The sequence below is a fragment of the Watersipora subatra genome, unplaced genomic scaffold, assembly GCF_963576615.1.
Source record: "Watersipora subatra unplaced genomic scaffold, tzWatSuba1.1 SCAFFOLD_327, whole genome shotgun sequence".
NCBI classification, from domain to species: domain Eukaryota; kingdom Metazoa; phylum Bryozoa; class Gymnolaemata; order Cheilostomatida; family Watersiporidae; genus Watersipora; species Watersipora subatra.
The window spans coordinates 1-14,864 of NW_027045369.1; the positions used below are offsets into that span (position 1 = coordinate 1).

Here is a 14,864-nt window from a genome sequence, read left to right on the forward strand (position 1 = left end):
CATGGTCATCATCGACGATTGTCGAAGTATTGTGGCATCAACGCTGATATACGGCGATATAGAGTGAAACAGCCTTTATGCTCAACCCACCACTATAGAAGAAGCTATTTCAGCTTGCAATTACAGAGGCAGACACACATCTCGCACTGCAGGCATGCCACTATGCTGATGACTATTTACAGGCAAATCTTGTGACACAGCAACTGATATCATGGCACTTGCCCATGGTGCGCATGTAAATTGCCGACTCTGTTTCTTCTTATTGGACAGCGATGCTTGAATTGGCTATAATGTGTCAGCGCAATGGCCTATAGGCTTGAGATAATTTGCCAATGGGAAAGTCTAACAGATTGCATAGTTTTTCTGGTTATGATGCATTTTTTTCCTTTTCCGGCAAAAGAAAATGTAGTCACTAAAAACTCATCCAAATCAATTTTGACTGTCAGCAGGCAATGAAAGGACTTGGAAAATTATTTCAGTTTTGGACAACTTCATTTTTTCTGTTCGATTTACACATGCAGACTATTTGTCCTAAAAAAGGCAACCTTGGAAAATGCAGACTGCAATTGAATAAGGTACAGGCTATTTGTGTCCTGGTATTAGGGAAGTCAGTTTCCCCTTCCTGCCAACAATTGCTGAAAGAACCTGTTCATTATTCCAACTCTGTAGCAGCTACCTACACATGTATAAGAAAAGACAAAAACACAACTTAGCAATGCACCATTTCTTTACCTTGATGGACATTGGATAGAGAAAACGATGAGTATGCAGTAAAGTGTTCATAACCTTAAAGCTGTGACAACCAGATATGAATAAGACACCAAAACTATCACTCTACCCAATATTCCACAAGCAGTTTTATGTGAGTGTCAAAAATCAAGCTGTCAAGGGCACAGATGTGCCAGTATCATGGCAAACTACCTTACACAGAGCTTTGCATATGCATTCACTGCAGCAAAACTAAAACAACAGTAGCAGAGAATGCCGATAGCGGAAAAATGACATTGATATGCAGTATTTTGAAGTAACTAAGCTCATTTTGTGAGACTTTTGATATTAGCATTACTCCTATTAATCCCCATTCTCACAGTGCTTGCAGTTTTCTTGTTCTTTTCTGTGATTCATCAGTGTCAAGTTATGAAACATAATTGTAGTATTTTGAATTTGTTTTTTTGGAAAATAAAGCTATTGAACCATGTATATACAGTTACTAGCTGTGTTAGCTGTTGCTGCCGGGGTATTAAAAATCAGCTTATAAACAATGAAAGGTAATAAAGTTGCCTACCACTTGCTATTAGCCTGGCATAATTTCAATGGATAGTTTGAGTAAGCTTTGTAATAAAAGTTACCCTTCTCCGTGACGTTACACCATGACTTTGCTGCGTGACCGAAAACACTAACCTATTTTCTCCTAGCGAAGCTATCAAGCATGTGTGGCATAGCTAGTAAGGCGTTGGACTGGCGAATGGGGGTCTCAAAATCAAACTTTCTGCTTTACAAATTTTTCATTCCAAGAGTTTAATAACTATAGCTGGACACATGCAACAGCGACAAACTTTGAGAAATATATAGATATACTTGTACATGTGTACTTTTTCTAAATGATGTACTATTTGGAACTCTATGAACTTTTTCGTATTCTCTTGAAATTCAGTTTTTGGTTTTTCATAAGGCTCATTTGCTATATTGCAGTCAAGGCCAATTCTTTTTACACAAACGCTTGTATTATCTCAATAGGAAGAGTCTTTACATTATCCCTCTGTTTGGTAAGACAAAGACAGTATGATATCTCATTTTTTCATTTGTACCGTATTCAATTGTACAGTATTGTTGTATTCAAAGTTTGATAAATAGCTTCTTGTGAAACAGTAACCTTTTTTATACAAACACATTTCTATGCAAAAATTTTTATGGTTGATTCAACATATTCAAAATTTTATTTCGTTTTATCAACTTGTATTAATTGTATCATTATCGAATCATCTTTTATTCTAATCGTAGCAAAGCAGACTTAGTTTAGCTATTACTTGCTAATTATTTCACATTTACATCTAAACCCTTTTATAGTTGTTTTATTTGTATAATTTATTTGAGCTGCATACAAATTTTTCTTCATGATATGAAATTAGAAAGTTGTAGTTGTTTGACCAAGTTTTAAAACTTTTACAGATGATGATCTTTTACAAACTCATTACTAGGGGTCGAGCACCTGGCCGAGGAAGAGTGGGCTGAATTTGCAGGAACTCATTCCCTGCCTGCACCGCTTCCTCTAAGCTCTGGGCTCTTATTGCCAAAAGATGGCGTTGGAGGTGCGTGTTTCCTAGAGTCAGGGAAAACGCATCCATGGCCATGTTAGCTTGGTAGGAGTCCGGAAGGTCAGCGTATGCTATCTTCACTAGACGCTCCATCTCCGTCGCGTGTTCTTGGAGGCTAGTCTTTGGCTCCCTCTTGAGGTGGAGCCTACTCTTAGCCTCTCTCGGGGAAAGCCCGTACTTTGTGCGTAAGGCCGAGAAGATAGAGGCAGGTGAATCTCCTCGACTGCAACCTCTGGCCCCCTCTTTCAATGTCTCACGCAGGTGGAAGAGAGTGGCCTTCTCATTCCACTCATTAGCTCCTGCAACCTCTTCGAACTGGGAGATGAATAGTTCCACATCTTCACTCCCATCGAATTTCGGTGGCTTGAAGCTAGCCTCCCTCCTAGGCATTTGTAAGGCTCTAGTAATAGCCTCTGTCATCTGACCAATCTGGTCGACCTGTTGTAGCTCTGCCTCAGCCAGATGTCTGGTAGCATTCCGTCGGCTGCTTGGCATGGTTACAAAGGTTGTCTTAGAAGTCCGTGTTACAACAGTCAAATCCCACTGCTGCCACCAGTGTGTTGGTTCCTGCGACCAACACGTAGAGGCGACTAGGTCGGCTTACTCTACCGGTCAACATTAACCACCTCACACAAGGGATTGCACCAAAGAGGTTTTATACTAGGTCGACAAGGTCGACAGGGTCGACAGGGGTCGACAGTGTTCTTATGAGTCTATCCCCACAGCACAGTCCATAGACTAGGTCTTTGGAGATAGCTATATGCCGGGGTAGTTCAGGTATCGCTTAAGGTAGCAGAAAGAGTATGATTCAATTGCACTGCATGTATTGAACAACTACAAAGGGCCGAGACCCTGCCTTAAGTACATGAAATTATGCAAATTAGATCATAAGACCAGCCTCTCTTAGGGGCGTGGCTAACAAAAGAAAGAAAGGGAACATAACTCCGGATAGAAACTGTACAAGAGGGGATGGAAATCTTGTGTTCCACCACAAAGGGATTCCAACATGATTTCATTTCTGGAGCTTTTTGCGTGCTCAGCCCACAGCCTATAACTCAAGTTTTCAAACATAGTACAATTCTAAAAAGCAATTTATTTTTAAAAATAAACAAAGCATTGCAGCAAACAATTAGTCTTTAAATTGATATTCAAAATATATTGAAAAAAATATATATTGAAAAAATTAAAATCTTATTCAACTCTGTTTTTCACAACTACTTATCATTTTATGTGTCTTTCCTACTTGGAGCCTTTAGTTAGCAAGAAAAATAACAGCACCTAGACACAATCATATGTAATGAGAAGTTCTACAAATGTTTCTATACTGAGAGTGAGTTCTAACTACAAGTGAGTTTTACTACAAGTCATAGCATATAAACAGAACTATAATTCCAACGTACTTGTATGCTTCAAAATGTAAAACTTAATTCTTCGAACTTTGTGAAGTTTTCGTAAATTGACTGCCCACCAAGACTGATTAGCTGTAGACCTTGCAAAGTCACAATAGTTCCTCACTCCACCGTTAAGCGCAAGCTGTGCTGTTTGGCCAAATTTTAAGTGTCTTTTTTTTGGCTTCCCTTGCGCAACGTTTCCAAATTCTGTAATTTCATAAGTTAGGCAAGTGCTAATATCAACTGTATTGAGCAAGAGAAATGGGAAAGTGAGAGTTTTGTGAGTAGACATACAAGAAGTACAAATAATCCAGTTTGCACTATTATTTACAGCTGTCTTGCAGTTTAATATTGCATATCTAATCAAAAAATAATGATAGTACCAAGGAATGACAACCGATGATATACACCAATATCTGAGCCCTATCATTTGATTTATCATCACCTTCAACAAAATGTGTACAGCTAATGTAAATTTTTATTTTGGTGGTTAACTGATAAGTGAGTTTCTCATGTTAATCTAGCTATAGGATGTTCTCTCATCATCTTTGAAAAATGTCTATTCAGTAGTGTAGTCAACCATATGGTAAGATAACAACATTGTAAGAGCATAACATGTAATGGATTTTTGTAAGTATTTAGTATATTTATTAATAATGATATAAGTTTGTAATTTAATAATTCAAGTTTTCATAATATAGCTATTTTATTTGAAAACAAAAAATGTTTTAGCAGGTGAAAAGCAGCAATTTATGCAGATTTTACATGTAATTAACGTTTCTAAGTCTAACAGTTGACTTATTACTGAGTTAGATTTATTATTCTAAATATTGTGTGGTAACTTTCTTTTTAGACTACTCATCTCTCATGCTTTGTTTATTACTTAGAACAATTATTGTATGGCTGGTCTATCAGCCCAAATAAAAACAACAACACTGCACTAGGACACTGTCTTTAACAGAACAATGTAAGTGAGAAAAACTCAACTAGTTAACCCGCCTCAATTTTCATCACTTTTAAAATATTACCATTTGAAGCTACCTTCAGGTTGGTCCTATTTTTAGTTTTAAATTATTTATTTCAATTCTGGTTAAAAAATAAAATTATATTGCTAATTCATTTTTACACAAATTTTACAAAAGAAAATAAAGTATTAGGAAAATTTGTACACAAAGATTTTCATAAAACTACACAATTAGTTTGCAAATTCAACCAAACAGAATTCAAATAAATGTCTGGAACTTGTAGCTATTTATGTTATGCTATTATATACTATCCCAATTAATAAACAAACCATATGTACCCTTTATTAACTTTATAACTAAGAATAGCCACACTGCCATGATTTATGACTCCCCTAGACAAACCTATGTATGCTAGCAGTAACATAAGTATTCTATGACAGTAACTTACTGTAGTACAATGGATAATACTTTTTATCATTAGCTCTATGTGTAATCCAACATCTTTTAACATACTGTATGTGTCACAGATTATCACACATACCACAGAATTCTTTGATGGTGATATTAGGCTCCTCCACTGCAGACAGGTATATTTCAAATGTATCATAGTTGATGCCAAAACCTGCATCTTCGACTTCAAAAACGAGTGAGCGATTATTTTTTTCCAGAGAGAGGCGAGCTGGTGGGGCTAGCACTAAAATATGTGTAGCCGTGAATATTTGTAAAGATTGAATTTATTTTATTTTATAGAAGTCTTTTCTATCCCCAAACAACTAGATATTCATATATATTCAAAATATATGAATATGTATAATATACATATATTCAATATATTCAAATATATCGGGTAAGTCTGTCGGTCTAAAAAATATATGAGGTCAATTAAAAAACTTATTTGATTTTTTAATGTAGAAAACAAAGAGCTAATTTTGGTCTCTCAAGCATTTTATCATTTTTTGCAAATGATTTTCTAGTAGATCAGGTAAATAAATGTAAGATGTGAATAATAAAACTACAAGTTCAAAAATTATTTTCATTCAATAGATCAGGCTACATTTTACTGCTAAAATAATAGTGGTGAAATACCTACAATGTTGAGAGTATTTTACCTCAACTAGAAACCAGAGTAGATTTACATACACTGGTGAGATTATGGTACTATATAAATTATTTAATAAGTTCCACTAAGTAAAACGAATCAAACCTTTTTCAAAGTCTTTGGTTATATATACAGAGTATGAAAGGAACTTCGAGATTTATCCATAGTATGTTATGTTATAATGTTATGAAAGTTATTTTTGATTAGTAAACTATATTGATAACTCACCATTATCTTCGTTACACGATAGCTTGAATTTAAACTTGAAAACAAAATCCTATTGTTACAGATTAATTATAGCTGACATTCCAAGCCAATAAATTTGAAAGCAGATAAAAACAAATTCTGCGTTTCATGTAGCTGATGAAAATTAGATTCTCACATGGTTGTCGGATGCATTTCAGTCTTTGAGTACCAGAGTCATATGCTTTATTATAAGAACCGCATGGCTCATTCGCATTCATATTATGATAAAGTTTTTCTGTTCTGTAGAAAATCTGCAAAAAAGCGCAAAAACAAATATGCTTACTTGTAAAAGACAAAGTTGTACTATTTAACAAAGGTTACACAAACATCTAATATTTTTGTGATGTAAGTCCGGTGAATGTTATGCTATCCCTAAAAATTGGGAATATCTACAATGGCCAGATAAAATAAAGACGTTGTCAGCACACTTAGCACAAACCTTATGGGTTTGTCTGCCCCAGCAAGGGATATGACTTTCAATAGTAGTTTAGTTGTCTTGCACAATACCATTTCTTCATGATATGAATTCTGAAAGTCACAGTTGTTTGACAAAGTCTTAAAACCTTCACAGTAGTTTTCATTTTCTCTCTTAACTATATTTTAACTACACAAAACACTTCTTTCATGATATGTAGTCTAGAAGTTATTTCCACAAACGTTGTTTTATGTTAAATACAAATAAATTTTCTGTCCAAAGACATTATTATTACTTGGGAAACGCAGGGTAGCGCAGCTAGTTTTGATATGGTTGGGTTCTCATTGTAAAAGACAGCCTTTTATATTGGACTAACCCTTATATTTAACTTAGTTAATTTATGCCTTAACGAAACTAACAATGCTGAGTCAATGCGTGTGAGTGGTGCAGTGAAACTATTTGGCTGGGGTGCGTTTTCGCCGTTGCAATGCGTCCGGTCACGGGGCGGTATCGGCCGATAGTTTTAGTGCCGTTTTCTCAGTTAGTCATGCAGAACGGCTTAGGATTACCTACGCTTTTCATCTAGTGCAGATCAGTTGGTCACACCGGTCTCTGTAGTTTGGTTGAGTTAATATACCGTGTATTGGACAACTATACCACTCTATTCTTAAGTACAAGGTATTTACCATTTAATATTTATCCAATTTCTGATTTTGTCGTTTTTCTTTTTAACCAACTTGAATTATTTGCGTATTAATATTTCTTAAAATCTGTTTTCTTTATTAGTTAGAAACCACTACGGCGAGACAACTCATATATGATTATAAACTAACACAAACCTAGCCGTACCAGAACATTAAAGGGCAAAAGGTAATTACTAATCTTTTTTTTATAAACGTATTTCCTATCGCATTCTTGTCGATTTTACGTATTTTGCGCTTAACATTACGACTTTTATTTTAGCTTTCACGGTGCATACCAAGAACTGGCACGCATAATAAAATAACCTATTCAACCACAAAGAATTGTGTCTAGTCCTATTGCACCCGTAGACGCACACCCTTAGACATAACCTGGTACAGCTACAGTGAAAGCTTTCCTATCGAGACTATCAACCAGACCACCCTGTCCAGGAACCGGAGACGCCGTTGGAAACAAGATACGCAGACGTTGCACACCGTTACGGAACGACGGACAGCTAAGTAAAACACATCTACTAACGTTATCTATCTACACTTAAACCTGAACCTTATCTAGTTACTTTATACAGAATTTTGTTTAATTTTCCTTTAATCCTTTCTCATTCTATTCCTTAGTTTAATCTACAATCAGATTATTTGTAAACAGAGACTGGGTTGACCAATTCTGCTTTGAAAAGTTACTGCTTTACCGATTTATTCAGTTTCGGGGGATTCACAGTAGTTAAAGCCCTGATATCGTTGGCCCTTACTGGTTCCTGCTGGAGGGCGTGTTGTGATTGCGTTGGGGTTCCGACAGCCTGTGTTGTTTTCCTGTGCCCTCATTCCGCGCATGTCATTGTAGGCCTATTGTTAGCCAAACTTGAGTAAACAATAAGGCAGCCTGATAAATCTAGTAAAATTTCCACATACATGTACTATAACTCCGTTGTATTACTCAACCAAGCATGAGTGTACAGGCCTACAGGCGTAGCTTACGTCATATGAATGAAGATGCATTGAGACCCTTTATCAAAGCTGAGCTATCGGATGCAAACAATGCTGTACTCAACATAAGCACTAAAATACAACAAGCAGCTAACACTGGTGATAGTACTGGTACTGATGTGTCGCTAGAGCCTGAGGAACTGAAAGAGTTTTTGGAGTACACTAAACCATACAATTACACTATGCTGCTGATAGATGAAATTTTTAAGACACTTAAAGGTGTATCACATGATGAGGAAAATGAGCTGAGTGAAGAAATCTCAGAGTTATGTCAAACTATGGCTGAGCTGCATGCTACTGTAGGTACGTTTCGCGACACTATAATTCAATCTTTACAAAACAAATTCTCACAACTAAAATCGAAGGCTTTTAGTACATTCGCTGACTGTCAGAAAGACATAGCTAGCAGCCCTACCCGAACCACAAAGCTGGAGACCTGGATCAGCACCCTAGCGAAAGTGGATCAGGAAATAATCCAAGTATACGAAGATTTACGCAGATGGTCAAATGGAAAGCTGTATGGCAGTACTCAACAGGACATGGACAAGATTAGTCAGAATGTCAGAAGCCTCACTCGAAAAGCAAATCAGCTACTCTTCGCCGCAGAAGAATGTAATGACGAAGGGGCAAACTCTGAAGAAGAGGACAGTGTGGTAGAACAAAAGTCCAGTATACACACCACATCATCCGTTCACAGTCAATCTGTTAAGTCAGCTGTTTCCAAAACACGAGCTTTGGTTGAGGCAATGAAAAGGGAAACTAGCAGCAAAGAAACAGACCTTCTAAGCTGCTCTAGTCAAGACACACATGGAGGTATAGCACTAGCCAAGGAGTTCGCACAGGCGATTGCTACAAGTTTTGCGCAGAGCATGGAGCTGCAAAGAGTACCAGTACCCAGCCTGTACGTGTTCAATGGAGATCCTCTGGAGTATGCTGACTGGGAGATGGCATTTTCAGCAGGAGTCGACAAAAGTGGAATATCTGAAGAGGAAAAGATGAGACATCTACAGAGAAGCGTAGCATAGAGAAAAACGATACAGCGCTACTTCAGATTGAAGTCACCTAATGCTACCAAACAAGCCCGACAGGCTTTGAGAGAGAAGTTTGGCGATGACTTCAAGATATGCGATGCCTACAAAAAAGAATTGGACAGCTGGCCAAAGATTGGTGGTAAAGACCAAAATGCACTCACCGACTATTCAGAATTTCTGCATCAGTGTCTAATTACCATGGATGACGTTCCAGCTTTGTGCTCACTAAATGATTGGAGTGAGATACGAAAAGTAGTCGATAAGCTACCAGACTGGCTAGTCAATCAATGGAAGAGAAAAGTCACGTCATACAAACGCAAACACAAAGTATATCCAAAGCTGAAAGACCTGACAGAATTTCTACAAGATGAAGTAGAAGTTAATGGGACAGAGGTGACAACAGAAAGTCGTGGTGCTACTGCAATGGTGAAGCCAGCTATAAACAACAAACCCAAAAAGTCAGCTACACTAACTGTCAAATCAACAGAGAAGACACTTACCGAGAAGAAAACTTCAAGTCGGCCTTCCCATAAATTTTGCTACAACTGTGAAATGACCAATCATATGAGTGTTGACTGTGGTCATCTACGCAGGAAGCCTCACGCAGAGGTGATAAAACTGATCAAAGAGAAGCAGCTATGCTTTGGTTGCCTGCAGCCTGGTCATTCGTACAAAATGTGTCAGAATAGAGCGCAGTGTACCAAATGCTCCAGACGCCACCCTGACTGCCTACATACCGAGGAGAAACCTGAAGAAAAGAAGAAAGGAAATATTGAAACTGTTCAAGCCTGCGGCAAAGTACAGAGCACAACAGACGGATTTACATCAGCAATGATTGTACCTGTTTGTGTGTCACACAAGAATAAACCTCATCAGGAACTACTTACCTATGCCATGCTCGATACCCAGAGCAGCTCTACCTTCATGTTAGACAACCTGTTTGACAAGCTCAAATGCCCAGCAACTAAAACAAACCTGACAATCACTACCCTCACTTCCAAGAAAGAAACAGCAGAAAGTATGAAGATCAGTAACCTTCAAGTAAGAGGATACAGGCAGTCTAAGAAACTGAACCTTCCACCGACATACACAAGACAGTTTATTCCATTTGACAAGGATCATGTTCCTACAAGAAGCAAAACTACTTCCTGGCCTCATCTTCAACACGTGGAGAATGAGCTAGAAGAACTCTTTGAGTGTGATGCTGGTCTGCTGATAGGATATGATTGCATGAGTGCATTAGCCCCAATAGAGACCATCAGAGCAGAGGGTAATGTTCCTTACGCTGTCAAGACTGAATTGGGATGGAGCATCGTGGGCACAGTAGACCAGAGAGAAAGTGCAGATAGATTAGGAATCAGCCACAGAGTAATCATGAAAGAGTCAGAGGCTGGAAATCAGCTAGCTTTTGAATGCAAAACAACGATAAAGGAAAAGAATTTTTCAAACGAGATTACAAAAATCATGCAGACAGATTTCACAGACATTAAAGACCATAGCAAAGCAATCTCTATGGAAGATAGATCATTTCTGCAACAACTGAGCAAGAACATCCACCAGGATTCTGAGGACTTTGTCACCATGCCACTGCCGTTTCGTGAGAGACCTACCAATCTACCAGACAACCAAAAGATGGCCGAGAAACGACTCCATCTACTAGGAAAAAAACTCCAAAGCGAACCTATGTTCAGACAGCAGTACACAGAGTTTATGACCAACTTACTGGATCAGGGTCATGCAGAAGAGGTCACCACACCTGGAAAGAAAGGAGAGTGTTGGTTTTTACCACACTTCGCAGTTTTTCACTCAAAAAAACCTGGCAAGATCAGAGTAGTATTTGATGGCAGTGCGAAGTTCAGACAACAGTCCATCAACGACCACTTACTGCAAGGTCCCGATCTCCTGAATGGATTATTAGGAGTGCTTCTGAGATTCAGAGCAAAGAAAATTGCCATCATGTGTGACATCGAGAAAATGTTTCATCAATTTCGGGTGGCGGAGCATGACAGAGACTACTTCAGATTCCTGTGGTGGGATGACAAAATGGAGACAGTCAAGGTATACAGAATGGTTGTGCACCTTTTCGGCGCTACATCTTCACCTGGTTGCGCCACATTCGGATTGAGATATCTGGCACAGAAACACCAGAGCACACATCCGAAAGCTGCAGACTTCATTCAACAATCTCTTTATGTAGATGACGGATTGATATCAGTCAGTAGTGAGCAAGAAGCAAAGGAGCTTATAGAGTCAGCTAGAGATCTCTGCAAGAAAGGCAACATCAGACTACACAAATTTGTAACAAACTCATCAGAGGTGCTGGAAACTGTTCCCCCTTCAGAAAGATCCCAGAACCTGCAGGAAGCCACTATAACCACGACTACTCCAACACAACCAGAGAGAGCATTAGGAGTACTCTGGTGTGTAGAAACGGACACCTTTCGTTTTACCATGCCGGTCTCTAAGGAGATGCAAACTAGACGAGAAATACTATCTCTGATAGCTTCAATATATGATCCGCTAGGGTTCCTAGCACCTTTCATAATTACGGGAAAACAAATACTACAGGAGCTGTGTAGACGCAAAGCAGATTGGGAAAGTAAACTACCATCTGACCTGACACCAATGTGGCACAAGTGGACAAGAGGACTACGAGATCTTTCAGAACTACGTATAGTAAGATCTAACATGATAGAGGAAGATGCTGCTAAAAGTGAAATACACTGCTTTTCGGATGCAAGCACCACTGGCTTTGGTGCATGTGCCTACCTCAGACAAATAACCAAAGAAGGAGAAGTGAAGTGTAGTTACCTGCTTGGAAAAGCAAGAGTGGCACCCCTCAAGATGATCACGATTCCGCGCATGGAACTTCAAGCTGCTGTTGTTGCCACGCAACTAGTGAGCGTACTTGAGAGGGAGCTGAAAGACTTGCTGCCGGCCAACACTGCTACACACTACTGGTGTGATTCTATGATTGTACTAAACTACATTTCAAATGATGCTAAGAAATTCAAAGTCTATGTAGTCAATCGTATCCAGCAAATTCGAGACGTGTCAACACCTACACAATGGCACCACATAGCATCTGGAAATAACCCTGCTGACCACGCATCCAGGGGTTCTGAAGTGAAAGACATAATTCGACATTGGATTAATCCACCAAGTTTCCTTCAGCAGTCAGATATCAAAATACCCACAACGAAACTGGAAAAAACAACGGATAAGCTCCTTGAAGCACGTTGCCTCTCTACTTCGCTAAAAGAAATACCTGGACTTTTAGGGATGATGGAGCGGTACTCTAAATGGGAAACGCTAGTCAACACCTTCGCAGTGTTCATCAGGGTTGCCATACATAAGAAAAAACAAAAACTAACACCCCTACAACTGAGAAAAAAAGCTATAAGGCTAATCATCAAAACAGCCCAAAGTCGACTAGAGAACAGACATCTCAAACAGTTAGACCCGTACACAGATGACGATGGTATCATACGCATAGGAGGGAGGCTAAAATACTCTACCACTCTCACCATCGACTTGAAGCACCCAGCAATTCTGCCAAAGACATGCCACATCACAAACTTGATCGTACAGTACTATCATCGACTAACTGGTCACTCTGGAAGAGGACTGACAACTGCTACAATACGACAGAACGGATATTGGATCACAGGACTATCTACCGCAGTGTCTACGGTAATACACAATTGCGTAATATGCAAAAAACTAAGGGGAAATACGGAGACTCAAAAAATGGCGGACCTACCAGCCGTACGATTGGAACCAGCCACACCATTCCACTACTCCGGAATGGATTGTTTTGGGCCGTTTCACGCCAAAGATGGACGCCGTGAAGTTAAACGCTACGGGCTGATGTTCACATGCCTAACATCTCGAGCAGTCCACATAGAAATGCTAGACGATTTGACCACGGATGCGTTTCTGAACTCACTCAGATGCCTAATAGCCATGCGAGGCAATGTGAAGTCACTCTATTCAGACCAAGGCACTAATTTCAGAGGTGCACAGACAGAACTGAAAAAAAACCTGGCTGAAATAAATGAAGAACTACACAAAAAACTTGCAGAAAAGTTTGAATGTGAATTTCTTTTTAACACCCCATCGTCGAGCCACATGGGAGGCGTTTTGGGAAAGACAAATTAGAACAGCGAGACAGGCTCTGGAAGGACTAATCCAAGAAAGACACGCACAGCTCACTAGTTCTTCTCTCCGAACACTCTTCTACGAGGCTACCAACATTATAAACAGCAGACCGCTCACAGTGGAAGATCTAAATGACCCCAACAGCCATCTTCTCACACCAAACCACCTGCTGCACTTCAAATCAAATGTTTGCCTACCACCACCAGGGGACTTCAAAGACGCAGACGCCTACTCCAGAAAACAGTGGCGAAGAATACAACATTTGGCCAATGTCTTCTGGAAGAAATGGAGGCTGGGATATCTGCAAACCTTGCAGCATAGACAGAAGTGGACCGATGAAAAAGAGTCGCTAAAAGTCGGCGACATAGTTTTTGTGATGGATGCTAATCCACTACGAAACCAGTGGAAGCTGGCTAAAGTAACAAAGATGATCGAAAGCCATGATGGAAGAGCTAGAAGAGCGAAGTTAACACTAGGCAACACTCAATTAGACCGACAAGGTAGAGCCATCAAACAAGCTACAGAGATAGAAAGACCGCTGAACAAGTTGATCATTCTGACTCGAGTTTGAAATCGGTCCTTCCAGGAAAGATTTCCGGGGGGAGTGTAAAAGACAGCCTTTTATATTGGACTAACCCTTATATTTAACTTAGTTAATTTATGCCTTAACGAAACTAACAATGCTGAGTCAATGCGTGTGAGTGGTGCAGTGAAACTATTTGGCTGGGGTGCGTTTTCGCCGTTGCAATGCGTCCGGTCACGGGGCGGTATCGGCCGATAGTTTTAGTGCCGTTTTCTCAGTTAGTTATGCAGAACGGCTTAGGATTACCTACGCTTTTCATCTAGTGCAGATCAGTTGGTCACACCGGTCTCTGTAGTTTGGTTGAGTTAATATACCGTGTATTGGACAACTATACCACTCTATTCTTAAGTACAAGGTATTTACCATTTAATATTTATCCAATTTCTGATTTTGTCGTTTTTCTTTTTAACCAACTTGAATTATTTGCGTATTAATATTTCTTAAAATCTGTTTTCTTTATTAGTTAGAAACCACTACGGCGAGACAACTCATATATGATTATAAACTAACACAAACCTAGCCGTACCAGAACATTAAAGGGCAAAAGGTAATTACTAATCTTTTTTTTATAAACGTATTTCCTATCGCATTCTTGTCGATTTTACGTATTTTGCGCTTAACATTACGACTTTTATTTTAGCTTTCACGGTGCATACCAAGAACTGGCACGCATAATAAAATAACCTATTCAACCACAAAGAATTGTGTCTAGTCCTATTGCACCCGTAGACGCACACCCTTAGACATAACCTGGTACAGCTACACTCATTGTAATTTTCTTTCATCCAGTACTTAGTTTACAATGAACTGGTAAAAGACATCCCAAGTATATATATGTATAGAGAGCTGTGATAGCAAAAGTATTATCCTTAAATTATACATTGGGCAAGAAAATTAAATATGTAATTGTTCAATAAATAACCAACTATGTATATTATTATAATGGCATAATAAATTTCAATCACAATGTAAT

At 38.9% G+C, this 14,864-nt stretch overlaps 1 protein-coding gene across 1 annotated transcript; it reads left to right on the forward strand.

Annotated features, from left to right (window-relative positions):
• The first annotated feature begins 9,345 nt into the window (after window positions 1-9,345).
• LOC137410382 (uncharacterized) lies at window positions 9,346-13,879 on the forward strand. Its single transcript, XM_068095808.1, has 2 exons — window positions 9,346-13,125; window positions 13,232-13,879. The coding sequence occupies exons 1-2, from the start codon at window positions 9,346-9,348 to the stop codon at window positions 13,877-13,879; spliced, it is 4,428 nt and encodes a 1,475-aa protein (XP_067951909.1).
• Window positions 13,880-14,864: the final 985 nt, after the last annotated feature.